Source organism: Myxine glutinosa, chromosome 8 (genome assembly GCF_964187855.1).
Source record: "Myxine glutinosa chromosome 8, kmMyxGlut1.1, whole genome shotgun sequence".
Taxonomy (NCBI): Eukaryota; Metazoa; Chordata; class Myxini; order Myxiniformes; family Myxinidae; genus Myxine; species Myxine glutinosa.
This window is the reverse complement of record NC_136268.1, coordinates 52,577,011-52,604,776: the sequence shown is the minus strand read 5'-3', so window position 1 is coordinate 52,604,776 and position 27,766 is coordinate 52,577,011. Positions and strand designations below refer to the sequence as shown.

Sequence of the window (27,766 nt, the reverse complement as noted above, 5' to 3'; positions counted from 1 at the left end):
TTATCTGGTGAATATATTATTGAAATTTGGCAGTTTGTAAACGTCTTTGTAATCTGAGGTAAAGCCAGAGGACAGTAAATAGATTATATTTATAGCGATTACTTTACAGTTACACCTTGAGGCTTGAACTTATTAGTGAATGGCACTATGAAACTGTTTTAATCCTTTCCTTCACTGGCGAGTACCACAGCCCACTTCTATTATGGCAAACCGTACTCAGTTTGAGGAATGGAAAGAGCAGTGTTTGCGGAAGGCAGACCTGAGCCGCAAGGGGGCTGTGGATGTCGGCCTTGTGTCGGTGTTGCAGGAACTCAATGGCAACTCGAATTTTTTCTGCACAAGCTCCTGTTCGGGACGCATACTTTTGATTGAAGCGGTGGGTTTAATGCTCGTTCTCCCACCTTACCTCCTTCCTTTCGTCGACTTCCATATTGAATGGCTATCTGCTCGTGTGGGTAAAGCTAAAGGCTTCGGGCTGAGATGCAAGTTGTGTTGGTTTCGAATCCCAATCAAAGTATGAACGTCTGTGGGATAGTAGCTCGCTTGCTAATGAGCTCTGTAAATGTACACACGTGCACACACGTACATGTACATGTACACGCAAACACACGCACTTGTACACACGCACATGTATACACAAACACACACACACGCACATGTATACACACACACACACACACGTTACACATGCGCACACACACACACACACACACACGTACATGTACACGCACATGTATACACACACACATGTACACGCACACACATGTACACGCACACACACGTACATGTACACATGTGCATACATGCACACACACACACGTACATGTACACACACCCACATGCACCGATGTATTTCACTACCCTCAGGGGGTGGAAGTCCTTCGGATTGGGACATAAGGCCATATTTTCCATCTGCATTACATTATGAACACGAAATATATCGGAGTATCTGTCAAAAAAGATCTAGGAGTTATGTGCTAACAGCCATACCATAACCAAATCCCAACGAGTAGATTGTAGAGGGATCTACAGGGTGAGTCACAAGTCTCAGGACACGCTTTTACCTGCTTGTTCAAGATGTTTATACCATCTACCAGGGTGAGCCATAAGCCCCAAGAGTAATAACATGCAGTATTACAATACCTCCTATAATATCGAGAACAATCCGTATTATGTCCACCGTTGTCACGGCACAAGATAATATTTCTCCACATGCGCCGACGCAAAATACCATGTGTTATGGTGGAAATGCTTCCTGAATGTGCCGTTTCAGTTCATCAACAGATGTCATGCAATGTTCTGCAACCTTAGCTTTGACGTACACCCACAGAGCATTGTCACAAGCGCTCAGGTCAGGACTGTGCGGTGGCCACAGAAGTGTTGGTGAAGACCTGCCAATCCAACGGTTGGGAAAAAATTAATTGAGGTAATTTCGTACCACACATGCATGATGCACAGGTGCCCCATCCTGCTGAAAATAAATCTCGTGGGATAGTCCACATCGTTCAACTTCAGCTTTGAGGTAATTCTCCAGAATGTGCAGATATGACTGCTGGTTGACTGACACATCAAAAAAAGTAAGGACCAATGAGGTGATGGGCAGATAACGCCGCACGAACTATAACATGTGGTGGAATGTGGATGGTCTTGCACTTCTTCAACATAATGTGGATTAGCATCACTCCAAAAGTAAACATTGCGTAGAGATGATACATGATGATGTATAATATAACTATACAATATAACCGTTGATCTTTTAGGAATTATATCGAAGTCCTGCAGCGGTCTGTCATGAGCTGTCGACCTGTTTTCATGATCTGCATCTGACAAGTCACAAATGACAGTTGGTTTATATGGTTTCATGTGAAGATCTTCTTTCATTGTGTGACGTGATGATGAATAGGAAACACCTCCGCAGCTCAATGGAATACTGCTCTCCCCTCTGGGCTGGTGCTCCTGCCTCGCACCTAGCTCGTCTTCATGCTGTTGTAACCAAAGCTTTCAGAATCATTGGAATCTCCCACGATGAAGCCGATTCTGAGGGCCTTTCTCTCTCTCACCGCAGGCAGGTTTGGTGGTCTTTCTGTCTTCCACCGACTCCTCTCCGGCCAAGCACACCCAACTCTGTCTCCCAAATATTCCTTCAGGACGCACAAGATCTGCCAGCAAACCTCTTCTGGTGAAACTGCCAAAATCTCGGCTCTCTGCTCACCTTCACTCTTTCATTCCTCTTTTCTCCCGCCTCTGGAACAAACTCCCACACTCCCTTCAATCCCACTCCTCCATCCAGGTCTTTAAAACAGCTGTTCACCACCATCTCTTATCTTCCCCCATCCAACACCTTGATCTTTTCTACCCCCATAAAAACACCCCAAATCCACATCTTTCAATCCCCAACTTCTTTCCTGAAATGCCTAGGAGTGTTCATTTTGCCTTTTCCATGTACCTCTCCCTCCTCCCCCAGCCCTCTCCCTTCCACAGATCTACTGACGTCCCTGTTCTCTTCTGTTGTTGTGCTTGTGTGCTTCCCTCTCTCCCCCCCCCCCCCCCTCTTGTCCCCCGCTCCCTTTGTTGTATGTTTTATGTGTCAGTGCACGTTTTCATGTTCAATGTGTTAGCTCTTACACGAGCCTCGATTCTGTATATATAAAAAAAAAACTCCAACTCTGCAGAACGTTTCCATAATGATTTTTTTCGGAGATCTGAGAACAGATGTTTTAATGTTTTGAGTTCCCAAATCACTCATTTTTGGTCGTCAGCTGCGCTTGCTGACGAGTACAGTTCCAGTCTGAAATTCCTTTTTTCCGAAAAATGAAGATTTCATTTTGACGTTGCTTGCTTTCAAAAACGCTCCTCAAAGTCTTCGTGCACCCGCTTCATCGTCTTGTTTGTGTTTCTCCTCTCGTGCAACACACCATTGCTACCAGCCTCTCTTCCACTGCAAATGTACTTGTGTCTGCCATCTTGGTTTAATGAATTATTTATATTATCTGAAAAAAAAAACAGTGTAAATACATTGCATAAACAACTCTTGTATAAGCAGCTAAAACCATGTCCTGGGACTTATGCCTCACACTGCAGATTGTAAGTTTAATGCTAAGAATATAAAGAATTGCGTTGGCATCTTAGAAGATAAAATTAACAATAACAAATCAGTACAAAAATAAAGGTAGTTGTTGGAGTGTGCATAAAGACCTGCCTATCTTTAACATTCACCAGATTACCTGCTTTGCGAAGACGAGGTGAGTTATCGCCGGCACCCTCAACAAACACCAAATTCCTGCCACCTCCTTCGAATGTCAGGCCTAGGCCTAGCCAGCCGGTTTGTGAAAGATATGGGGCCATTAAAGGTGAAGAACCACTCTCTCAATGGTGAAGAAAATATAAAATTATTGTATCCAGCTTTGGATCTTCACCAAAATCGAATGAATTTGTCCTTGTCACACACCCAACCTGTCCACCAAGTTTTGTAATAACCCGTCCATAACCATTTGAAATATCGTAGCATATATCATTTTGGTGCCATCTCCCAATGATGAAGAATCACTTTTTAAAAATTTTAAATCTCGTTTGCGGATCCGGATCCTTTCTTCACAAAAATCTAATCAATTCATCTGTCACACACCCAACCTGTCCACCAAATTTCGTCCGAATACATTCAGAACTTTTTGAGATATCCTGCTCACAGACAAAAAGCATGGTGTTGCCACTTTTGATAGAAGGGAAGAGAGACGGACGGATGAATAACACGAATGGTGGGAAAGGAAAAATAATCAAATTTAAAAAAACGAAATAAATACAGAAGAAATAAATAAAAATCTGTGGTTATTTTTACTCCTCTCGTTTATTTTTGCTTCTGTTTATTATTAGCTCACCTGGAACAAATGGCTCATCGTCAGTCCGTAAACACTTGCAACTTCTCCAAAACCGCTGAAGGGATTGTGACCAAACTTGGCACAAATGATATTTGCTGTGTTGTGACTAACGTTTATTCATGGCATTAAACAAAATCAGGGTCTATGGGAGTAAACCGGGGGTCAAAGTGGATCTAGGTTTGACCCCGCCCCCCCCCCCCCCTCCCCGCAACTCCCCAAAATAGGAATTTTCTTTTTGCTCTGAAACTGCACACACTATTTCGATGAAACCTGACCACAACCTTCATCCCCCATGATGTATCGAAGTTTGTTCACGGCAATAAGAAAATCGAAGTCTTAAGGGAGTCTGCAGGGGTCAAAGTGGGTCCAGGTTTGACCCCCAAACTAGGTATTTGCTTTCTTCTCTGAAACTACACACACAATTTCGATGAAACTTGACCGCAACCTTCATCACCCGTGATGTACAAATGTTTGTTCAAGCATTAGAAAAATTTGGGTCTGAGGAGGTATACATAGTTGGGGGAGGGGAGGGGATGCCCCCCAAAATAGGTATATTTTTGTTTGTTTGTTTAAAGTCTTACGATTATGTTAGTATGATTCTACATGCTGCCCTGTCTTCCAGCAAACATTGCAATTGGTTTAAAATACCTTTAGTCAGTGCAGTATGCTGTTTATTCTAACAGGTGAGCGCCAGGGGTATTGTCCCTCTGTTTCCCTATTCTGTTCCTTAAGTTCATTAGAGAGAGCTGCACTTGAACTGCCTCAAGAGCCACATGTGATTTGCGAGTTGCAGTTTATCCTCCACTGATAATGTCACGGTTTGTCATAACTTGCCAGTCCTACTAAATATACCTGGTGTCATATTTATCATTAACTTCATTAAAATAGACTGTGAAAGCTCTAATCACTACTGTAAAACAAAATAAATTACATTAATTTATGATACTCTCATTCTACAGCCTAACCCCTCAGGATTGCAACATTGAGCTTGTGAAATAGACTCAAGTAGAGATGTAGGAGCTGTTAACATTGGTCTTTAATTTAATTTTTTTTTTTCCAAAGGAACACACATTCATTTCATGTATAATCCATTGCAGGAAAGTGCAGCTGGAGTGCAGAAACAAGGTTGCACCTGGTTGTTTGTTTCTCACAGCCTTGTCTTGGCAAAGGATTTGGTACGTGTCCATGGCTATAGTTTTTATTGAGCATTGTTTTTTTTCTGCTGTTTATTTACTGGAGAATCTAAATCGAAGACTGAAAACAAAATTCAGATATTAATTTATTTATTGCTGATGGCTTGGGTTTTATCTTCAGGAAATGGCATTTTGGAGGATTATATAACATGCCAGCCCTTTTTGAGCAGTGATGTATTGGTTCCAGATACTCGTGCTTCACTCAGCTTTGCGTATCTGTGCTTAGGAAAAAGCCCTGGAGTCTGTCAGCAGAGACGTCACCCTTAAATTTGAGGCATTTGTGCTACACGTTCAATGCTGGCGCTTGGATGATGCAAGGCTCCTGGTAAGCCAGTACAAGTTTTGAACTGACTGTTTGATTGGCATCCCCCAAAATGCCAATGAAATATGTGCATAAGGCCAAATACCTGATGTAGGGGTGGGGTTGGAAAATGAATGAATGAATGATCGTTTTAAGGCCATTTCCCCCGCTAGAGCAGGGGTTAGCCTTGTGGGCCCCATGACAATCATGGTTCCCTGTTTGAGGCAATGTTTTTATGGCCGGATGCCCTTCCTGGCGCCAACCCTTGGTTGCCTCTTACGATGCGCAGGGATACGGTGCACCTATTCTAAACCGGGGTACACACCGGGATCATTCATCCCAGCAAGCTGGTACTCAATTTGCCGACCTCGGAAGGATTACAGGCCGAGTCAACCCCCCTGGTGTTAATTTATCGATCGACCGGAATTCGAACCTAGGATCCTAGGATCCCAAGCCGGCACCCTAACCGCGAAGCCAACACCAGGCGGAGACTACATTTTTCTAACAAACAACATAATTGTGAAATATTGCAATGAAATTATTCCCTTTTGTTGTACAAAGAGAATGACTTGTATCCTAGAGGCGTCGCTGTGATCTGTATTCCATCCCTAAAGCTGAAAATGAGATTGAAGTTGAGAAGGGAGTAGCGGTTGAGAAGAAATGCAGAAGAGGTGGTTCTCCAAGCTGTTGTGATAATAGCATTCAACCGTCACTTCACTGATGGTAGATGAACAACATGACTTGTCTATGTTAGAGTACTGTAATAGTCTTTTGGCAGTCAATATTTAGAAAAACATTTTATTCCAGAAATGGGTTGTTAGCAGTAAACAAAATAACGTTAATTTTAGTAATGCACACAATTATGAATTTGTTTTATATCCCCAGGGATCACACGTTATCACTTCCCTCCCACACATCCCCCGGCCCACACCCTCAAGTTGTAAAAATGCAATTCTCATTGGGTTCTGACTAATAGACCACCGTAAAGGCCTTAAAAAGGGCTGCTTAGCACCACATTCAAAAGGGCTGCCTAGCGCTGGATTGTTATGACTTTCCAGACATAACACCATATTACTACACCATCATCTTACTAAATCCGTCAACCTGATGCCTGATGTTTGGCATTCAGCCCGTTGACTAGAGACGTCATCCCGTTGACTAGAGATGTCAGATATTCAGATATATGGGTTATGTTGTTCAAAATGCTATCAGCGAAGTGACGGGGATTTTTTGCTAATGAGCCACATAACTGACGAAAGAAGCCAATGTGCGTTTTGTCAAGCCAACAGGAGGGGGTTTTGTTTTTAAAAGTTGTTAACTCCGCCACCAAAGGTGGACAGGAGTTATGCTTTCACCCCTGTCTGTCAGTCTTGTGACTGACAGACTAAATGCAATGGCACAAATGCATTTGGTGACTAATACATTGACAGCAGGATATCTCAAAAAGTTGTGGACGGATTCCTTTGAAATTAGGTGGAGAGGTTGGGTATGTGACGAGGACCAAATTATTAGAATTTGGTAAATATCCAGACCTGGATACTATAATTTTAAAGTGATTCTTCACCATTGAGCACAAAAATGATTGACTGTATGGCACGATATCTCAAAAAGTTAGACTTATTCGGATGAAACTTGGTGGACAGGTTGGGTGTGTGACAAGGAAGAATTTATTATATTTTGGTGAACGTCCGGATCTGGATCTGAGAGTTTTTCAATTTTTACGTTTTTGCCGTATTGAGAGATTGGGCTAAAACGATATATAGATGATACTTCAAAAATTTGTGGACGACTTCTGATAAAACTAAGTGGATGAGTTGATTAGGTGACAAGATGTGTTATTCAGGTCACTCAATTCAACCACCAATTATATTCTTGAGCTCAACATAGGCCAAAGGTGAACATAGACTGAATTTCTAAAATTGTCAATTTTCATCCGATTGACTTGAAATTTGAAGGCGATTTGCAAATCGGGTCATTGAATTCAACCACCGATTAATTTTGAGGTCGAAATAGGTCAAAAGTCATCTACTCATTTTAGGGATTTCGCAAGTATTATGACATATTTCTTGTTTGTGTGTTTGTCCACACAGAATGTGAGTTCTTACTAAATTACATGAGACCCTTAAGAACAACAACAACAACATGCATTTTAAGGCCATTTTCCCTACTGGAGCGGGGGTTAGCCTTGCGATCCCCATGACAATCTTCTCCATTTTGCCCTATTTTCTGCATCTCCCCTTGTTAACCCCCTTGCCCACATTTCTTCTTCCACCATCTTTAGCCAAGTCTTTCTCGGTCTTCCCCGTCCTCTACTTCCTTCTACATTCATTTCCATCACTCTTCTCAACCAGTCACTTTCATCCTTCCTCAACACATGACCAAACCATCTCAACCTGTTCCTCTTCACAACATCAATCACAGGCTCTATTCCCATCATCTTTCGCAATTCATCATTTGTCTTCCTCTCTCTCAACGATACTCTGCACATCCATCGAACCATTCGCATTTTCACTCTTTCCAACCTCCGTTGCTGCTCTACGTTCAATACCCATGTCTCGCTCCCATAAATCATAACACTTCTCACACATGCAGCATACACCTTTCCCTTCAACTTCAACGACACTCCCCTCCTCATCAGCATGCCACTCGGTTCCCAAAACGTCTTCCATGCACATCTCACTCTAGCAACCGTTGCCGAGTCAACGTTGTTGCAACCAGGTTGCCAAGCAACCGTTGCCCAGACCCTTAAGAACACAAAGACCATTTAGCCCCTTTACAACCTTAAGACCAAGAAGACCCCTAAGAACCCAAAGACCCAAAAGAGCCCAAGCCCAAAAAGAACCCGAAGAACTAAAAGAGCCCGAGGACCTAAAAGACCCTGAAGACCCAGAGGACCCCAAATACCCAAAAGTCCCCAAAGACCCAAAATACCCCGAGGACCCAAAGGACAAAACCACATGGTCTGCAAGAGATGGTCTGCAAACTCTGATTGCTCATTCTTTTTATTATTAGCTCACCTGGAACAAAGTTCAGGGGAGCTTATGCGATGGCACGTCATCAGTCCGTCCGTAAACACTTACAACTTCTTCTCCGAAATCGATGAAGGGATTGTGACCAAACTTGGCACAAATGATAACTGTTGTGTTGTGAAAGTCTGGGGGGTTATATGGGGGGCGGGTCAAAGTGGGTCCAGGTTTGACCCCACAAAATAGATATTTGCTTTCTTCTCAGAAACTACACATGCAATTCTGATGAAACTTGACCACAACCTTAATCACCTCTGTTGTACCAAAGTTTGTTCCTGGCATTTAAAAAATCGTGGTCTAAGGTGGTCTGCAGGGGTCAAAGTGGGTCCAGGTTTGACCCCCAAAATAGGTATTTGCTTTCTTCTCTGAAACTACACACACAATTTCGATTAAACTTCACCACAACCTTCACTACCCATTAGTACCAAAGTTTGTTCACAGCATTAAAAAGTTCTGCCCCTTTAGGGATTTATGGGGGGGGGGAGGGTTGCCCCCCAAAATAGGTATTTGCTTTCTTCTCAGAACCGAAACACACAATTTCGATGAAACTTCACCACAACCTTTATCATCCGTGATGTAACAATGTTTGTTCAAGGCATTGGAAAAATTGTGGTCTGAGGAGGTACACGGGGTGGTGGCGGGCCCAAAGTAGGTATTTTTTTGTTTGTTTGTTTAAAGTCTTATGATTATGTTAGTATGATTCTACGTGCTGCCTTGTCTTCCAGCAAGCATTGAAATTGGTTTCAAATACCTTTAGTCAGTGCAGTATACCGTTTATTCTACCAGGTGAGCGCCAGGGGTATTGCCCCTATGTTTATTATCACGTGCTCGTTTTATCAGCCATTGTCACGTGTTCCATTTATTTTCCAGATCTTCTTGGCAAACAGGACACAGTTTTTATTGTGAGCACTGATAAATTTTTTTGTGTGTGTGTGATGCCCTTGTGAATAATCATAGTGCTAGGTAATATTGTCTGTCACCAGCATGTTGAATGCATTTAGTGACTAATACATTGACAAATGTTCATAATTGTGCTCATTTGCATATCAATTTGGGCAATTATAACCTCTTGTAAATGACCACAACTGTGCTATTTATTGAGTGGTGGTTATTTATTTTCATCTTTGTCCTTTGCTGTTAGCACACAGTTGCTGTACAGTCTGGTTTCAGAAACTCAGGAATTGCAATGGGAAAGAAAGGAAAGGTGATCGTGGTAAGTTTTGTCACTTGGTCTAATTTGTATTTCTGTATTTGATTTCAAAAAAAAATCCTCATCACTATAGTATCACTGGAGTTATCATGGTTTGCTATATTTTTGAAACTTTAAAAAATGCATGCTAGTCAAAATATGCATACATTCTCAAATTAATAATATTCACCTGGGTATATAGATTATAGTAGATATGAGATCCTGTGCAGACTTTCACTCATGACTAATGAATGAATGAATGAATGAATGAATGAATGAAAAATCCCTGAGGATGGTGATTCCAAATTAAGTTTTGGCTAGGCTAAAGGACTCCCTTCAAAATTTAGCTTATTCAAATTCACATCAAGTTAAAGATACTTGTAATTCAGCATTTTATTTTAAATACAAAATGTATCGCTTTCATTTCTGTGCAAATCTACCTTTCTGTGATGTAATTTTTGAATGTATGATATAGTTTGCAGTATAATGTCTCTGATATTTATATGATGTCGTTTGCAATATTACTTCCGTAATGTACATTCGAGGTAAAAAATACAAAAATCAACGTGCATAATTTAGACATGAAATTGCTATGGTTAACACAATTAGATCAACATTTTTTTTTTCACTGGCCATCTGGTCCACCAAGACCAAAACCTCACTTGTCCTCAGAGATTTTCACTGGTCTGCATAGGTGACAGATTGCCATGAGACCAGCCATCAATATCCAACAGATTCATCATGAAAGCAAAACTGTATGATGTACTATACAAGAGAGCCGTTGGTCTGTCTGTGTCGCCATATTTCTCAGAGATGGCTGAACAGATATTTGTCAAACTTTCAGAGGTTCATCAGTGAGTGTCTGGGAGTGTTTTAGGCAAAAAAAAAAGAAATTAATTCGCCCAAAAATAAAATTCGTTTTTTTTGATTTTTTAAACATCGCTCTATAGTGCCTACGCCTTTTTGATTAATGACAGTTATATACAAGTACACATTCGCATAAATAAATCCAAAACAATTACCAGACATTTAAACACAAATTATCAAACAATTCCGGAAGCGGTCGGAGTTGGTGGTAAGGCTTCTTCTTCTTCTTCCTGACGTAGATGGCGCTACACGGTTACCATGGCGTCATCATACTTAACTCAGAAACGTGATGAACGGCACATTCACCAGTTTTGTCTGGGGGGTAACATATGCTATGTGGCCACGGCCTCATGCGGGGGTGTGGGGGACTGGGTAATAATAATAATAATAATACATTTATTTTATATAGCGCTTTTCAAGAAGCCCAAAGGCGCTTTGACAGAGTACAAAAAACAAGTGCAAAAAGACAAAAATCAATAGGTAAATAATCAAAGCAAAAGGAAGGAGAAGGAGAAGAGATAGTCAGGGGTTAAGTGCTGTGGGTTAAATGTTGAATGCAGTGTTGAACAGGTGGGTCTTGAGTGATGTTTTGAATGTGGTGAGTGAGGAGGAGTCTCTGATGGTGTGAGGTAGTGAGTTCCAGAGGGTGGGAGCAGCGATGGAGAAGGCCCTGTCCCCCCAGGATCTGAATTTGGTCCGGATGGGGGGGGGGGGGGGGTCAGGAGGTTGGTACCAGCAGAGCGGAGGTTGCGGGTGGGAGTGTGTCTGGAGAGGATGTCAGTCAGGTAGGATGGGGCCAGGTTATGGAGGGCTTTGTAGGTCAAGAGGAGGATTTTGTACTGGATTCTCTGGGGGATGGGGAGCCAGTGGAGCTTGTAAAGGACAGGGGTGAGGTGGTCACGGGTCCGGGAATGGGTGAGTAGACGGGCAGCGGAGTTCTGAATGTATTGGAGTTTATTGGTGATTATTGAGGGTGAACCATAGAGGAGGCTGTTGCAGTAGTCCAGACGGGAGGTGATGAAGGCGTGGATGGGGGTTTCTGCAGCCGTGGAGAGGGATGGACGGAGACGGGCGATGTTTTTCTGGTGAAAGAAGGCTGTCTTTGTGATCTGTTTAGTGTATTTGTCGAAGGAGAGGGTTTGGTCAAAGATGATGCCAAGATTCCGGATGTGAGGGGAGGTGGATACTGGGAAACCGTCGATGTTGAGGGCAAAGTTATGGTGGATTTGGTGAGCGATTTTGGGCCAATGATGATCATTTCAGATTTATCATAGTTAAGTTTGAGGAAGTTGATTTGAAGCCAGGATTTTATTTCAGTGATGCAGTTTGTCAGGATAGAGTGGGTGGCGGTGGAGATGGACTTGGTGGAGATGAAAAGCTGGATGTCATCGGCGAAGCAGTGGAATTGGAGACCATGACGGCGGATTAAGTGACCAATGGGGGACAGGTACAGGATGAAGAGGAGGGGGCCAATAACTGACCCTTGGGGGACACCTTGGGGGAGGGGAGCAGTGGGGGATTTGCAGTTTTTGATGGAGATGAACTGGCATCTGTCAGAGAGGTATGATTTGATCCAAGAGAGGGCAGTGCCGGTAATGTTAAAGGTGGTTTCAAGTCGGGTGAGGAGGATGGTGTGATTGATGGTGTCAAAGGCGGCGCTGAGGTCGAGGAGGATGAGAATGTTGAGGTTGCCAGCGTCAGAGGAGAGGAGAAGGTCATTGGTGATTTTGAGGAGAGCAGTTTCAGTACTGTGGTTGGAGCGGAATCCAGATTGGAATGTTTCATACAGGTTATTGGCAGAGAGGTGATGTTTGAATTGAGTGGCTACAGCGCGTTCCAAAACTTTTGGCAGATAGGGTAGGTTGGAGATGGGTCTGAAGTTATTTAGGGTGTCAGGGTTGAGTCCAGGTTTTTTCAGAATGGGGGTAACAGCAGCAATTTTGAGGGATGGTGGGACGATGCCTGTAGACAGGGAGGAGTTTATTGTTGCAGTGATAAGTGGAGAGAGAGCAGAAAGGGAGGCCTTGACAAAGCTGGAGGGGATGGGGTCAATAGTGCAGGTGGCAGTTTTCATTCCTATGAGGAGTTCAGAGAGGTCAGTAGGGGAGACTGGGGAGAACTGAGACAGGGGTTGGCAGGATAAGGGGGGCAGGTGGTTTGAGGGGGAGCGGGTGTGGTGGTGGTTAAGCTGTTGTAGATGTTGTCAATTTTGCATTGGAAGAATGAAAGGAAGGAGATGCAGTTGTCTACTGTGAATGATTGGGTGGTGGTGTTCAGGGGGCTGAGGAGTTTGTTTATTGTAGAGAAGAGTTCTTTTGGGTTTCCAGAGCCAGAGTGGATAATTTGAGAGTAGTAGGCGGAGCGGGCATCTTTGTAGTGTTGTAGGTGGTCCTTGTAGTTTTGGGAGTGAATTGTGAGACCTGTTTTATTGCGGAGTCTTTCAAGTTGGCGAGCACGAGTTTTCATCAGGCGGAGTTCAGGGGTAAACCAGGGAGCAGAATGGGTGAAAGAAACCGTTTTCGTTTTTATAGGCGCAAGCTGGTCAAGGCAGGAGGAGAGAGTGTGGTTGTAGTAGTCAGTGAGGTCAGAAGGGGTGTGGAGGTCAACGAAGGGAGAAGTGGACATTTTTTCAGAGAGGGTGGATGAGAATGAGGTAGGTGAAAGAGCGTTTAGCTTACGGAAGTTGATAGTGCGATAATGCCTTGGTGCTGGGGTGGGGATGTTGATGATCATAGTGATGGCCAAGTGGTCAGAGTCAGAGTGGATAGGGGCGTAAATTATCCATGTAAATGTGTACCGTGTAGTGCCACCTGGTGATGGTGGCAGAGGGTATTACAATTTCCTTTTTTACCTGGGCAACACTGAGGTTATGAAGCACTCTTTGCATGGGTAAATTTTTCTATGACTTTTCCTCCTTCTCCCCCCCCCCCCCCCCCCCCCCACCCTCCTCCCCCAAATTGGAGGGGCCTGTCAAAGCCCTCCCCTCCCCCCAAAAGATGCATATGTAGTACATCTCTCCCCTCACCCCTCCCACCGCTCATCCATCACCCTTCCCACTCTCCACACTCCCTTCCTCACCCCTCCCTCTCCTGCCCACCCCCTCCTCCTGGCAATGCCGGGTACTCCTGCTAGTGTTTTGATAAACAAAGTATTTATTATCTGTTAATTAACACAATAATTTTAAAATAAATATCCTCTTTTACTTTAACCTCAATATAATTGAAATTCTGAAAGGACAGTTTGGCAAATCCTAGCTACTTTCTTAACGATCCTCTTGAGGAAGTGTATTCAATTACCAAGCAGCTAGCTAGTGCTTGCCAAGCTAGCCGTTCCTTCACAATTTTGAATGGAGTGTTGCTCGAGTGCTTAAGCCACTTGGCAAAGGCTCCACAAGAAATTTGTTGACTCATCACACCCCCTCCCTCCCCAACCCCCCCGTTCCCCGCAACCCCCTCCTCCACCCCCATACTTGTCTACTCCAAGCTTCTTCAGCTCTTTCACATTGACACAGAAGACGAGGACTTTGTGAGCTTTACGTAAAATGACTTATCCGGACCTCAAATAGCTTTGAAATTAGATATATTTAGATGCTTCTGCGAACATCTTCCTCCTTCAACCTTCCGGAATATATGCCCTGCCAGGTTTGTTCTCTGTTCAATAAATTTGTCGTTCATTTTCAGAAGACAATTGCAACACTTAATTTTAACAAAACTCCAGTACGGTTGCAAATCACAACCAATCGATACAATGGCGTATTTTGATGGCGTATTTTGCCATGATCTTTCCTGGGAAAACCACATTTCAAATCTGGCCTCCAAAGCCAGTCGCCGACTGGGCATCCTCCGTCGTGCGAAGTCCTTCCTTGGCACACCTGAGCTCCTCACCACATACAAGGCTTTCATCCGCAGCTCTATGGAATACTGCTCTCCCCTCTGGTCTGGTGCTCCTGCCTCACACCTAGCTCGTCTTCACGCTGTTGAAACCAAAGCGTTCGGAATCATTGGAATCTCCTGCGATGAAGCTAACTCCAAGGGCCTTTCACTCAATCACCGCAGGCAGGTTGGTGGTCTTTCCGTCTTCTACCGACTCCTCTCTGGCCTTGCCCCCCCAGCTCTCTCTGGGCTCTGTCCCCCAAATATTCCTACAGGTCGCACAAGATCTGCCTGCAACCCTCTTATGGTTAAACTGCCAAAATCAAGACTTTCTGCTCACCTTCACTCCTTCATTCCTCTTTTCTCCCGCCTCTGGAACAAACTCCCTCACTCTCTTCAATCCCACTCCACCCTCCAGGTCTTTAAAACAGCTGTTCACCACCATCTCTTATCCTCCCCCATCCCTTGATCTTTTCTACCCCCGCTAATTTCGGTCCCCTTGTGTTTTACACCTCTTCCCCCCCCCCCCCCCTTCCCATGCCTCCTCCCCCCAAGCCCTCTCCCTCCCACACTTCTCCCTGCTCTCAAATGTTGTGGTTGTGTGCTACCCCTTCTCTCCCCATCTTGTCTTCCGCTCCCTCTTTTTGTATATTTTGTTTGTCTGGTTGATTTGTTTGTGAAATAAATGTTAGCTCTTTCACGAGCCTCGATTCAGTATACAAAAAATGGCCAACACAGAACTGACAGGAAGATTATGATACACGTCAAATTACAAAACCCAAGCCAGTGCTGCTAAAAAAGCATCAGTCCTGTAACTTTTTTTCTCAGACCTTGTACTTTACAACATCCTCTACAGAAGAAAAACCAGGTAAACACTGATCCCATATCTTTCCTTTGGTTTTACAGTGGTCAAAGTGGATTGGTTGGTCTCCCCGGGTTGTATGACATCCATGGCACGTAGGTTCCCGACGTAGTTATCTTGTTATAACTTGTATTTAGATAGCCCCATACATGGTTTACCCAGGAAACGTTTTGAGGGCTATAGAGAGATCTTCGTTTTCCTTCCTTCCAATGCCATTCCTATTCCCCGCTCGATGTTCTTCTTCCTCCCCATTTCAGTCCATCACCCATCCGTTCACAGCACTATGCTCGTTACCATGGCATATTTTAGACAGTATTTAATTTGGCTTCTCCTTTTTCCAGACACAGACAGCTCCAATTTGGTTCCTTTACCTATCCAGACACATTTAAGACGATAGAAACATCTATAACAAACCAAATTGTTATTGGACTGCGTAACAGCGTTGCACATGAATATAGCCTGTTGGGAGCACAACACTTCCGCCAGCAAGAGACGATTGACCGGAGAGAAAGGCAGTACTTTGGAGAGCGCACCAATGGCAGCCCACCACCAGATATCAGAGGTGAAAATACAAACTTTGATTCCCGAGGATCCACCTCTCCCAAATTCTGACCCCACCAGTCCTCCCTGCTCAAGCGAGATAAAAGACAGAATGCGAGAGCTCTTCACTGCCTTCTGACTGAACCAGAGATCTGCTGCCATAGAGAGAGAGGGGAGAAAACCTGCTTGCGACCTGGATCGGAAAAGGACTCGTCGCACTGAAATCCAGGAGGTGTTGCGTATGTATGCTGCATTTATGCGTATGTATGCTGGTGTATGCTGCATGTGTGAGAAGTGTTATGATTTATGGGAGTGAGACATGGGTAATGTACATAGAGCAGCAATGAAGGCTGGAAAGGGTGGAAATGTGAATGGTTCGGTGGATGTGTGGAGTATCGTTGAGAGAGGAAGACAAATGATGAATTGTGAATGTTGATGGGAATAGAGCCTGTGATGAGAAACAGGTTGAGATGGTTTGGTCATGTGTAGAGGAAGGATGAAAGTGACTGGTTGAGAAGAGTGATGGAAATGAATGTTGAAGGAAGTAGAGGACGGGGAAGACCGAGAAAGACTTGGCTAAAGGTGGTGGAAGAAGAAATGCGGGCAAGGGCGTTAACAAGGGGAGATGTAGAAAATAGGGCAAAATTGAGAAGATTGTCATGGGGCCCGCAAGGCTAACCCCCGCTCTAGCAGGGAAAATGGCCTTAAAATGCTTGTTGTTGTTGTTGTTGCTGCGTGAGGAGTGAGTCGGTGCAGAGCTCGAAGCGCCAGACAGGTTCCAAGGTGCGAGACAGCGTTGGCAGGCAGAGATCTCTGGGGAGGAGCGACACTCCATACTGACATGCACATCTGTCCTTGCTATCCCCTTTATAAGTAACACTTCTAATTTGTCTCCCTTGACACACATAGAGCCTGCTGACCACAGAGCTAAAAGAGAGTTACCAACAAAAGAGCAATCGACCACCTTGTCTGTCCCTTGGTCTGGGTGGGCATACTGATTTACACCTCTCACCTTTCCTCTCTGCCCACACTGCACCGCAATACCACACTGACCTAACCCAACTCCCCATCTCTCCCCCACCTTCCCGTACCAGGATTGGTACCCATCCTTCGACGTTGCCTGGTGAGAGGTCGAATCTAAGCCTTTAACTTGACTCTCCCCCTCCTCTTTTCTTCCTGTCTAATCTCCTCGGAGTGTTTCTGCTGGTCCAATGTCATACGTGTTGGATAAGTAAGATTGCAGAACGGTTTAAGTGTTAAGGGGGATAAGGTTTTTGGGTGATTCTTGACTGTTTGCTTGTGCCTTTGTGATCATTGTAAATGTGTTGCTCGATTGTCCTTTGTAAATAATAGTGTTCTTTGGTAAAATGCCATTTCGAACCTGTCCATTTTGTCTCTTTCCTATTGACTCAATTAAGGTGTACTAGTGATACAGGACATTTTACCCCCAAGCAATTGGCTCCATAACTTTAGCCGATACGTATTTGGCAGCTCTGCTCGACTGCACCTGACTGATTAAGTACTAAGGACAAATACATATGCATTGAGGGTATGAGCCCCCATTGATATTGCCAAGCCACCAGAAAGGTAACGTGTGCAGCAGCGAGGACCCTGCCAGGTTTGTTCTCTGTTCAATAAATTTGTCGTTCATTTTCAGAAGACTATATTGCAACACTTAATTTTAACAAAACTCCAGTACGGTTGCAAATCACAACCAATCGATACAATGGCCAACACAGAACTGACAGGAAGATTATAATGCACATCAAATTACAAAACCCAAGCCAGTGCTGCTATAAAAAACATCAGTCTTGGAACTTTTTAGACAGACCTTGTACTTTGCAACATCCTCTACAGAAGAAAAACCAGGTAAACACTAATCCGGTATCTTTCCTTTGATTTTACAGTGGTCAAAGTGGATTGGTGGAAGGTCCGGAGCGGAGAGGGGGAAGTATGAGAGATATTACATTTGCTTGTGAAAGTCTGCAATTGCAATTTTAACTTTTTCTTAACAGGCAATTCGAAGCACTCATGGTCTCGAGGTGCCATTATGCCGAAGTGGTGTGCTGTTGGTTTCCAATGAATACCTAGAGTTCCTTGCTCACACAGCTAATGAAAAAATGAAAGATAACTGGAGCAAGATAGAAAGGTATGTCAGCTGTCCTTAATTTTGTATTGCGAGGAGGGCTCTTGTGAGTGATGTTTAATTCTTCAGCAGTCATGTTTTTATTTTGTATTCCAATATTCATGTTATTCTGCTGAAAATCTGCCAAACCTGCTGCTGGAGCAGTGATTAGAGCCTAATGGTTCATGAAATTTCACATTGGACCATAAAAACCGAGAATAATTCTTTAAAAATAAGCTTTTAATACACTCCTTTCTTCTCTTATGTCCATATTTACCTCCGCAACCAAAGGTGCAGGGAGGTTGTATTTTCACCCCTGTTTGTTTGTTTGTTTGTCTGTCTGTCTGTGAACGGGACATCTCAAAAAGGTGTGGACGGATTCGCACAAAATTTGATGGAGAGGTTGGGTATGTGACACGGCCGAAATGATTATATTTTGGTGAGGATCCGGATCTGGATCCGAGAATTTCAAAAGTGATTCTTTACTACTGAGAGATAGGCCTAAACAGATATATGGCACGATATCTCAAAAAGTTATGGACAGATTGGGTGTGTGACAAGGACGAATCCATTTGATTTTGATGAAGATCCATATCCGGATACGAGAGTTTTTAAATATTTTAAGTGATTCTTCACCATTAAGTGATGGGGGAAAAAACGATAAATAACATATTTCAACTATAACAATGTGACTGTCGCCAATATGCCTCTGCATAGTGCCACAACGGGTAGATGCCATCACTCTGCATATGTATGGGTAATGGATCACGTTTGTGAAGTTTTGTGTTGATCGGATAAGGTTCGTTTTTCTATCCAAGATGGCTGCCAAACCACGTGACCTTTGACATCATTTTCAACTATATGCAACAGTGCTGTTAGATGACATTTGTAAAATTTCACATCGATAGGGCGAGCGGTTTTAGAGATATAATTATTTCATATTTTCCTTCAATCCAATATAGCTGCCAAACCATGTGACCTATGATGTCATAAATTTAATATTTCAATACAAATGGGTCATCGAATCATGTGCATGCAATTTCAGATTTTTAGGATAAGGAATTCGATTAAAACATTTTTGGCTGGCATACCACTTCACCTGTGATATCATTATCATGCTTTTGTTCCCCATTGGGAGTACTTGACAATGTGCCAAGTTTCTAATTTTTCCATTCAGTGGTTTCCGAGAAATAAATTTTTAATTATTTGCTTTTAATCCAAGATGGCTGCCATGCCACATGACCTATGATGCCACAATTATCATAAAAACATTCTGCATGGGTGTCAAATGTCAATCCTGCCGTAAAGTTTCGTCTCAATCGGACATATGGTTGCTGAGAAAAACTAGGTTTAGCCCGTATGGACAGACAGACGGACGGACAGACGGACAACCTGAAAACATAATGCCTTCGGCGACTTTGTCGGCGGAGGCCTAAAAAGTTGTGGACGACTTATGACAAAACTTGGTGGATGTGTCGGGTAAGTGACAAGTACAAGCCAATTCGATTTTGGTTAAGGTCTTTTTTTTTTTTTTTTTTTTTTTGTATACAATATCGAGGCTCGTGAAAGAGCGAACATTAATCACACAGAAAGACAAACCGACACATAAAACATATAACATAAGGAGCGGTAGACAAGATGGGGAGAGAGGGGGAAGGACACAAACACAACATTTGAGAGCAGGGACCGAGAGACATGGTGACATCGAGAGATCTGAGAGAGGGCGAGGGCTTTGGGGGGGGGGGCGTGGGAAGGGGGCAGTGGGAGAGGTATAAAACATATGGACACTGCCAGGACTGCCAGGAAAGAAGTTGGAATTTCAAACAAGGTGGATCTGGGGTGAATTAGCGGGGGTAGAAAAGATCAAGGTTTTGGATGGGGGAAGATAAGAGATGGTGGTGAACAGTTGTTTTAAAGACCTGGAGGGAGGAGTGGGATTGAAGGGAGTGAGGGAGTTTGTTCCAGAGGCGGGAGAAAAGAGGAATGAAAGAGTGAAGGTGAGCGGAGAGCCGAGATTTCGGCAGTTTAACCATCAGAGGGTTGCTGGCAGATCTTGTGCGACCTGTAGGAATATTTGGGGGACAGAGCACAGAGAGAGCTGGGGGTGCAAGGCCGGAGAGGAGTCGGTAGAAGACAGAAAGACCACCTACCTGCCTGCGGTGAGTGAGTGAAAGGCCCTCAGAGATAGCTTCATCGCGGGAGATTCCAATAATTCTGAAAGCTTTGGTTTCAACAGCGTGAAGCCGAGCTAGGTGTGAGGCAGGAGCACCGGCCCATAGGGGAGAACAGTATTCCATTGAGCTGCGGATGAAAGCCTTGTATGTGGTGAGGAGCTCAGGTGTGCCGAGGAAGGACTTCGCACGACGGAGGATGCCCAGTCGGCGACTGGCTTTGGAGGCCAGCTTGGAAATGTGGTTTTCCCAAGAAAGATCATGGCAGATAGTGAGACCCAAAATCTTGAGTGACAGAACTTCTTGGAGAGGATTGTTGAGAAAGTAGATGGGAGGGTTGTCCAGTCGATCTTTTCAGAGAGACATAGTAAGAGTGTGAGATTTGTCAGGATTGAAAGACATGTTCCACTTGTTTAACCAGTCTGTGATTTTGTCCAGGTCTTCAGAGAGTGAGGAGGCAGCAGACTGCCGATCTGAGGGAAGAGGAATGGAGCGGCAGAGAGTGGAGTCATCAGCAAAGAGATAGAGAGGATTTTCGAGAGAGTCAGAGAGATCATTGATGAAGACCAGAAAAAGCACGGGGCCCAGAACACTGCCTTGGGGAACTCCAGCCTGAACAGGAAGAGGAGATGAGAGAAACCCATTCAGGGCCACACGTTGACGACGACTAGAGAGGAAGTCCGCCAGCCATGCGTGGAGATTTCCATGGATACCAAAGGAGGAGAGTTTGGTGAGCAGAGCGGGGTGCCAGACCGTGTCGAAGGCACGTGATATGTCGAGGGAGACAGCTCTAATTTCCTGTTTGGCATTGAGGACCTCCATCCATTGTTGAGACAGCAGAAGCAGCATGTCCAGAGTAGAGTGACCTGGTCTGAAACCAAATTGATGATCAGAGATCAAGCCATTGGAGAAGAGGAAAGATTTCATATCAGAAGCAATGATGGATTCCATGACTTTGCTGATAATTGGGAGAAGGCTGATTGGTCTGTAGTTGCTAGGATCTGTTTTTGCACCTTTTTTGTGCAAAGCGGTGATGTTGGCTGATTTCCAAGCAGATGGCAGTTGACCTTGAGCAAAAGAGAGGGTGAAGAGAACAGAGAGAGGGTGAGATAGAGCAGCAGAGCAGGATTTTAGGACCCGTGGGCTGATGCCGTCAGGTCCAGTTGCAGAATCAGAGTCGAGGGTTGACAGAAACTTTTCCACCTTGTCAGGGGGAAAGGACACGGAGTCCAGGAGCAGCAGGGTATGACTGGGTATGGTGGGTACAGAGAGGGATGGGTTTGGGACACAAGATTTAGAGGCAAACACAGAGTTGAGGCATTCAGCTTTTTCACGTGCGGAGTCAGCTGTGTAGCCGTTTGAGGTAAGGGAGGGGATGGAGGGGGAACAAACACCAGAAACGGATTTGACCAGACGCCACCAGGATTTGGAAGAGGGAGACAGATAAGAGAGTTCGGTCTTGAGAACGGAGAGATATTGTTTCCTGGTCTACATGCAGATATGACCTATCAGTGGGAGACAAAACGTAAACTGTTCAACCTGGCAAAGGTATGCTCTCTACCTAATGCTGTTCTCTTCTTTGGACTGCGTCGGTGCTGCCGAATATTCTCACTGCAAAATTGTTCTGGGTGGTTTGTCATTGCAGTCATTCAGGGTAGTAATTTGGAATTTGGCCAAGTTGCTGGTAATTAAATAACTCGCATACATTTCATTGAAATGCACTGCGCAATCTTTGGCATCCACCAACAAGTGCAAGCAGACAAGTCCCCAGTTTAATGTCCATCCAAGCTACTGCATACTAATTTATGCAACGCTCTGCCTGTAAAACACCAACCTGATATTTTTATAGTCTGCTCGAGTACCAAACCCATACGCACACCTCAGAGGTAAGTTCACTCGATCTTCGCCATCTACTCCGATGCAGTACATGACTCAAACTTTTACATTATTTTCAAAATACTTGCAAAGATGCGATCTTAAGGGAAACGATAATATTGACAAATCGGTTATTGAAGTGAAAATCTGCATAGCGTGGTCAGGTTGTAAAATTTTCAAAAAGTTATTTCTGCAAAACGTTTGGTACGTCGGTTATTACTTGATCAATCGCTACAAATATTTACAGCAAAGTAGAGATGTTCATTTCAGCACATTTATTAGCATGTGTTTTCTACATACATTCTTTGTAGAGATACCATGCAACAGTACATACCAAATTTATTGTGATCTCAAAATCATTTTTTTCACCTTTTGGTTGATGCATGACGTAAATTTATTGAAAATTTCACTTGAAAATAGTCTGCTGAAGTTGCGGGTGATCCTCACTTATTCATTTATCTATTTGGGATTTGCACGACAGAACACCGTGCCGTATGGTAGGCCATCTGCAGTGTTCCTCTGAGAGTCACGCATTCATCATTTCTGTTTACAAGTGTCCTTATCGGAGCCAATGTTTCAATTGTTTGATACTACACTACCTGTATTTAAATCTGAAAGTGAATCTTCATTTTGGAACAGCTGACTGGAACTACAAAAATAATTATTGTCAATTGCCTGTGTTGTAGTTTATATATTATTGATATAATTCGACAGCTCGCACATCAAGTGGGTTTGTGCGCGTTTGAGTGTTTTCTGCAAATATTTGTGATTAGTAGTAATTCTAACATTCCCCACTGGGTGGTGCGATTGTTTAGGTGTTGTTGCCCGTTACAGCTGGGCAATAGACTGAGGGTGCATTGCCATAACGTTTTTCACATCAATCATCGTCATCAATATACAGGATAGTAGGATTGATATCCTATGGTAATTCCTGGTCCTCATTTCCATATTGGTTGGTGACAAGCCTGTCCAAGTGGAAAGCACCAGTCTTAGCAATGTGGAAAACACGACTTTATTCAAACCCCGTCATTAACATTCGTGTCGAATTGGGGAAACTTGGTCCCTGATCGGTAACCCCGTGCACCTCCCAACCTGATAAAATGATTTTGTGATTATTTTAAATGTCATTTGACTTTGATTGTTTCAACTTTGTCAACAATTGAAGACCATAGAATTATAACCAGGCTGTCACATTTTTATAGATATTGAGTTGGTGACATTTTTACATAAAAGATGGCTCTCTCCATTGTCTAAAACCACTACCTGGGTGATATCTGCATCATGGCCTGAAAAAGAACCGAGTAAATAGGTCAAAATACTGAATTACATTCAGGCTAAGTCCACCTATGTGACTTAGCCTGGTTGTAGTACTCGACATGAAGTGGGCACATGGCTCATGCCTGTCAGCCATTTTGCTGAAGTCAGCTTAGCTCATGTTTTTATGACCTGATACATTTCATAAAATATAAAGGTAAGCTTAAATAATATTTCCCAGCTCATACCTCATAAAAATGAGGTGTGGGCAAGGCACAGCTACAGTCAATTTGAGCCCTGGGTCAAGTTCAATCCATACAAAAGGAAAGCAAATGAAGCAGCCAACAATCCACAACAGAAATATCCTGATGGGCATGTTCCTCTTAAGCTAGAAAAATATAATGATCTTCAGAAACTAGTGAATAAGAATATCATACCTCTAGAACATCAGGATTTCTACCGAAATCTGCCACAAGTTGGACATGTGCATCGCAAAAATGCCAACTGATGAAAGGTGCTGTCTTTCCCTCTTGGTCCCCCTGTGCTGTCTTTCCCTCGCGGTCCCCCTGTGCTGTCTTTCCCTCGTGGTCCCCCTGTGCTGTCTTTCCCTCACGGTCCCCCCCTGTGCTGTGTTTCCCTCGTGGTCCCCCTGTGCTGTCTTTCCCTCGCGGTCCCCCTGTGCTGTCTTTCCCTCGCGGTCCCCCTGTGCTGTCTTTCCCTCGCGGTCCCCCTGTGCTGTCTTTCACGAGCCTCGATTCAGTATACAAAAAAAAAGTGACAGCGATGGTGACGATTACGAATACTGAATGAGGCCTTGTACTCCTGAACTACATGAATATAGACTAAACATTTAAACATGTTCATAATCTGAACATTTATAGTTTTCTGAACATTTAAAGTTGTCTGAACGTTTGTAGTTCTAAACATATATAGTTTTCTGAACATTTAAAGTTGTCTGAATGTTTGTAGTTCTGAACATTTCTCGTTTTCTGAACATTTATAGTTTTCTGAACGTTGGTCAAATAGTTACACTTTTATTGAATAAATCACTCATGATAAAATTACCGGTATATTTCTGTTCCTTGTGCTCTTTTAAACATTTACTAAGCAACGCCCACTTGTGTCAATATTACAAATGGGCCAAGTCCATTGTGACTTAGCTGGTTATAATATTAGCCATATTGGGATGTTGGAGTTTTGCCCTATTTTTACCCCATAGGAGTGATGAAAACATACATAACTATTTAATTGAACCTTTTGGCGATGCAGGAATGAAACAAATATGATCACTTAAACGTAAGTAAGCAATATAAACATAAAAATATTTTTCACGTTTTTCTCGAAATGACTAAACTGTGACTTAGCCTGGTTATAATTCTATGGTCTGCAATTGTAAATTAAATCACGACTTGTTTTTTTTATAAGGAAAACATGAAAAGTACAGTAGCTTAAAATACAACAATTCAAGGTAATAAGTTATACATTTCATTTTCCCCAGCATCCTGTCCCTTTCTGGCTGGTGTTGGCTTAGCGGTTAGGGTGCCGGCTTGGGATCCTCAGGATCCTGGGTTCGAATCCCGGTCGATCGCTGAATTAACGCCAGGGGGGTTCACTCAGCCTGTCATCCTTCGGAGGTCGGCAAATTGAGTACCAGCTTGCTGGGATGAATGATCCCGGGGTGTACCCCGGTTTAGAATACGTACACTGTATCCCTGCGCATCGTAAGAGGCGACCAAGGGTTGGCGTCAGGAAGGGCATCCGGCCATAAAAACATCGCCTCAAACAGGGAACCATGATTGTCATGGGGCCCGCAAGGCTAACCCCCGCTCTAGCAGGGAAAATGGCCTTAAAAAACGATCATTCATTCATCCTGTCCCTTTCTGTTTCCCCACGTTTCATTTCAAGGTACATAATAAGTATACAAGTGAATTTATTAAAATTTCCTTTCCCGTTCCACATTGAATGCTTTGGTTCTATGTGTAAACCATTTAAACATACGTTGAGATTACTGTCTCATGGACATTTTGTGTTCATGCAGGTAAACTACATATGAGCTGTAACAAAGCTGAATTTGACGATCCTTTTCTTTGGGGAGGTGGAGGGTTAGTTGGTTATTTGCAAGAGACGAGTCAAAGAACAGGTAGTGGGAATGATTGTGAATAATTGATTATTTCTTTAGCAGCTTTGGAAATGTGCAGTTGTCCTCGGTTTCCCTCAATATCTCAATATTCTAAGAGTTTATTTGCAAATTTTCTATAAAACGCACAATAAAACCTTTCTAACATGACCATTTGCATTCATTTAATTTTACTTTTGCTGCTTTGTATCAAATTAGGTTTTTAAGAAACGTGCAGGTGGCTCTGCACAGTGGCAATCCAGTCGCAATAAAAAAGCAAGAAATTGAAGTGGATCATCACGATTACGTTCGCCGGAGCAGACGGAAACATGAAGTATCTGGAAAAAGCTCACGAGGACAAGATATGGACATAGACGAAGTTGCACAGTTCTCTGTTGGCGAGGATATAATTCAGGACCTCAATGGCTTCTGGCCAGGCCTGTGTGGTGATGATGATTCTGTTTGCCATTCCATTTGAAATCCGAACTTCTGTTTACATTTTTCACTCATATTTTGGATCACCGCTGTGCGTAATTAGCGTGTCCCCTGCACAGTGGGACACGGTCTTGCAATCGTATGTGTCTGTGTGTGTGCCTGTCACCTTTTTACCATTTGAACTTTTGTCATTTAATTTTCAACACAAAGCTTTATTATGAGAATATGGAGAAGCCATATTAATAATTTGGTCAAAAGTCAATTTCACATAAAATTGTCAGTTTTCATCTGATTGACCTGAATCTTTAAGAACTTGCTTATTTGGTTACTGAATTGGTTCACCAATCAAAAGCTAGAAGCTAATTGTATTTTTGTTTTTTTTCGATCATTGGATTAAAAGGTCAAGGTTGCATAAAATCATCAGTTTTCATTCGATTGACTTGAAATTTGTCAATTGTTTGTTTCTTGGGTTTGTTGATCTGGAGAAAGCATTCGATGGGGTTCCACACAAAGTATTGACATGGGCAATGAGGAAGTTAGGAGTGGAGGAATGGTTGATCAGAGTAGTGATGGCAATGTACAAAAGAGCGCGCACAGCTGTAAGGATGAAGGACGGGAACAGTGGTGAGTTTGAGGTGAAGGTGGGAGTGTATCAGGGGTCGGTACTAAGTCCACTACTATTTGTAGCTGTGATGGAGTGCTGGCTCGGAACGTAAAGGAGGGTTTACCGTGGGAGTTGTTGTATGCAGATGATCTGGTGTTGATTGCAGAAAGTATGGATGGACTGAAGGAAAAGATGAACACATGGAAGGAATGTATGGAGACAAAAGGTCTGAAGGTGAATATCGGAAAGACAAAGGTGATGGCAAGTGGAAAAGCATGTGGTGAGGTGGAAAGAACTGGGAAGTGGCCATGTGCTGTGTGTAGGAAGGGTGTCGGAGTGAACTCCATTCAATGTACAATGTGCGCTGAGTGGGTTCATCAAAAATGTAGTGGTCTGAGAGGGTCATTAACCAGTGTGGCAGCTACATTCAAATGTAAGGTGTGCACAGAGGGAGCTGCAGATGGAGGAAATGTTGAGTTGGATCTGGAGATGGCGCGAAACTGGAAGGTGTGAAAACATTTTGCTACCTCGGAGACATGCTGAATAGAGAAGGTGGATCAGACTCGGCAACGGTTGCCAGAGTGAGATGTGCATGGAAGAAGTTTCGGGAACTGAGTGACATGCTGACGAGGAGGAGAGTGTCGCTGAAGCTGAAGGGAAAGGTGTATGCTGCATGTGTGAGAAGTGTTGTGATTTATGGGAGCGAGACATGGGTAATGAACGTAGAGCAGCAACGAAGGCTTGAAAGGGTGGAAATGCGAATGGTTCGATGGATGTGCGGAGTATCGTTGAGAGAGAGGAAGACAAATGATGAATTGCGAAAGATGATGGGAATAGAGCCTGTGATGGATGCTGTGAAGAGGAACAGGTTGAGATGGTTTGGTCATGTGTTGAGGAAGGATGAAAGTGACTGGTTGAGAAGAGTGATGGAAATGAATGTAGAAGGAAGTAGAGGACGGGGAAGACCGAGAAAGACTTGGCTAAAGATGGTGGAAGAAGAAATGCGAGCAAAGGGGTTAACAAGGGGAGATGCAGAAAATAGGGCAAGATGGAGAAGATCGTCATGGGGACCGCAAGGCTAACCCTCGCTCTAGCAGGGAAAATGGCCTTAAAATGCATGTTGTTTGTTGTTTTTGACTTGAAATTTGAACAAAATTTGCATATTGCATCATTGAATTGGTTAACCAAAAATCAGAACCATCAATAGTGCCGTTTTGGCATGTTGACGGTTTCCATAACAACATCCTTGTTCCGTTTGCGTGCAGCGCAAGATACGCAGCCGCCGGTTTATTTACACCTCCATGTTTATTTATTTATGGTGGACGGGGCATACACTACTATGCAGCAGTCCTTGGAGGCAATTTACAGGAACATGGTTGCTTGGTGAAAAGCGCTATAATATCGACGAAAACACTCGACTCCTGTGAATAAACTTGTGTGCAATAAAAAAAAACACCTTTA

General features: G+C 43.5%; 1 protein-coding gene across 2 annotated transcripts; it reads left to right on the top strand.

Annotated features, from left to right (window-relative positions):
* Positions 1-18: 18 nt before the first annotated feature.
* On the top strand, positions 19-27,766 carry LOC137432508 (tRNA wybutosine-synthesizing protein 3 homolog). Of its 2 annotated transcripts, XM_068124512.2 has the most exons (7): positions 49-376; positions 2,066-2,179; positions 4,973-5,050; positions 5,295-5,393; positions 9,537-9,608; positions 17,741-17,874; positions 25,486-27,766. In XM_068124512.2, exons 1-7 carry the CDS (start codon positions 203-205, stop codon positions 25,742-25,744), a joined length of 930 nt encoding a protein of 309 aa, XP_067980613.2. In that variant the 5' UTR covers positions 49-202; the 3' UTR covers positions 25,745-27,766. The 2 variants fall into 2 exon arrangements, with proteins under 2 accessions (XP_067980615.2, XP_067980613.2); XM_068124514.2 differs by lacking the exon at positions 2,066-2,179 and having other exon boundaries at positions 19-376.

Coding starts and splice junctions, on each gene's coding strand:
- LOC137432508 (XM_068124512.2), top strand. CDS start 203: ATGGCAAACCGTACTCAGTTTGAGGAATGGAAAGAGCAGTGTTTGCGG. Junction 5,394..9,536: donor TGGATGATGCAAGGCTCCTG/GTAAGCCAGTAC, acceptor CTTTGCTGTTAG/CACACAGTTGCTGTACAGTC. Junction 9,609..17,740: donor AGAAAGGAAAGGTGATCGTG/GTAAGTTTTGTC, acceptor TTTTCTTAACAG/GCAATTCGAAGCACTCATGG.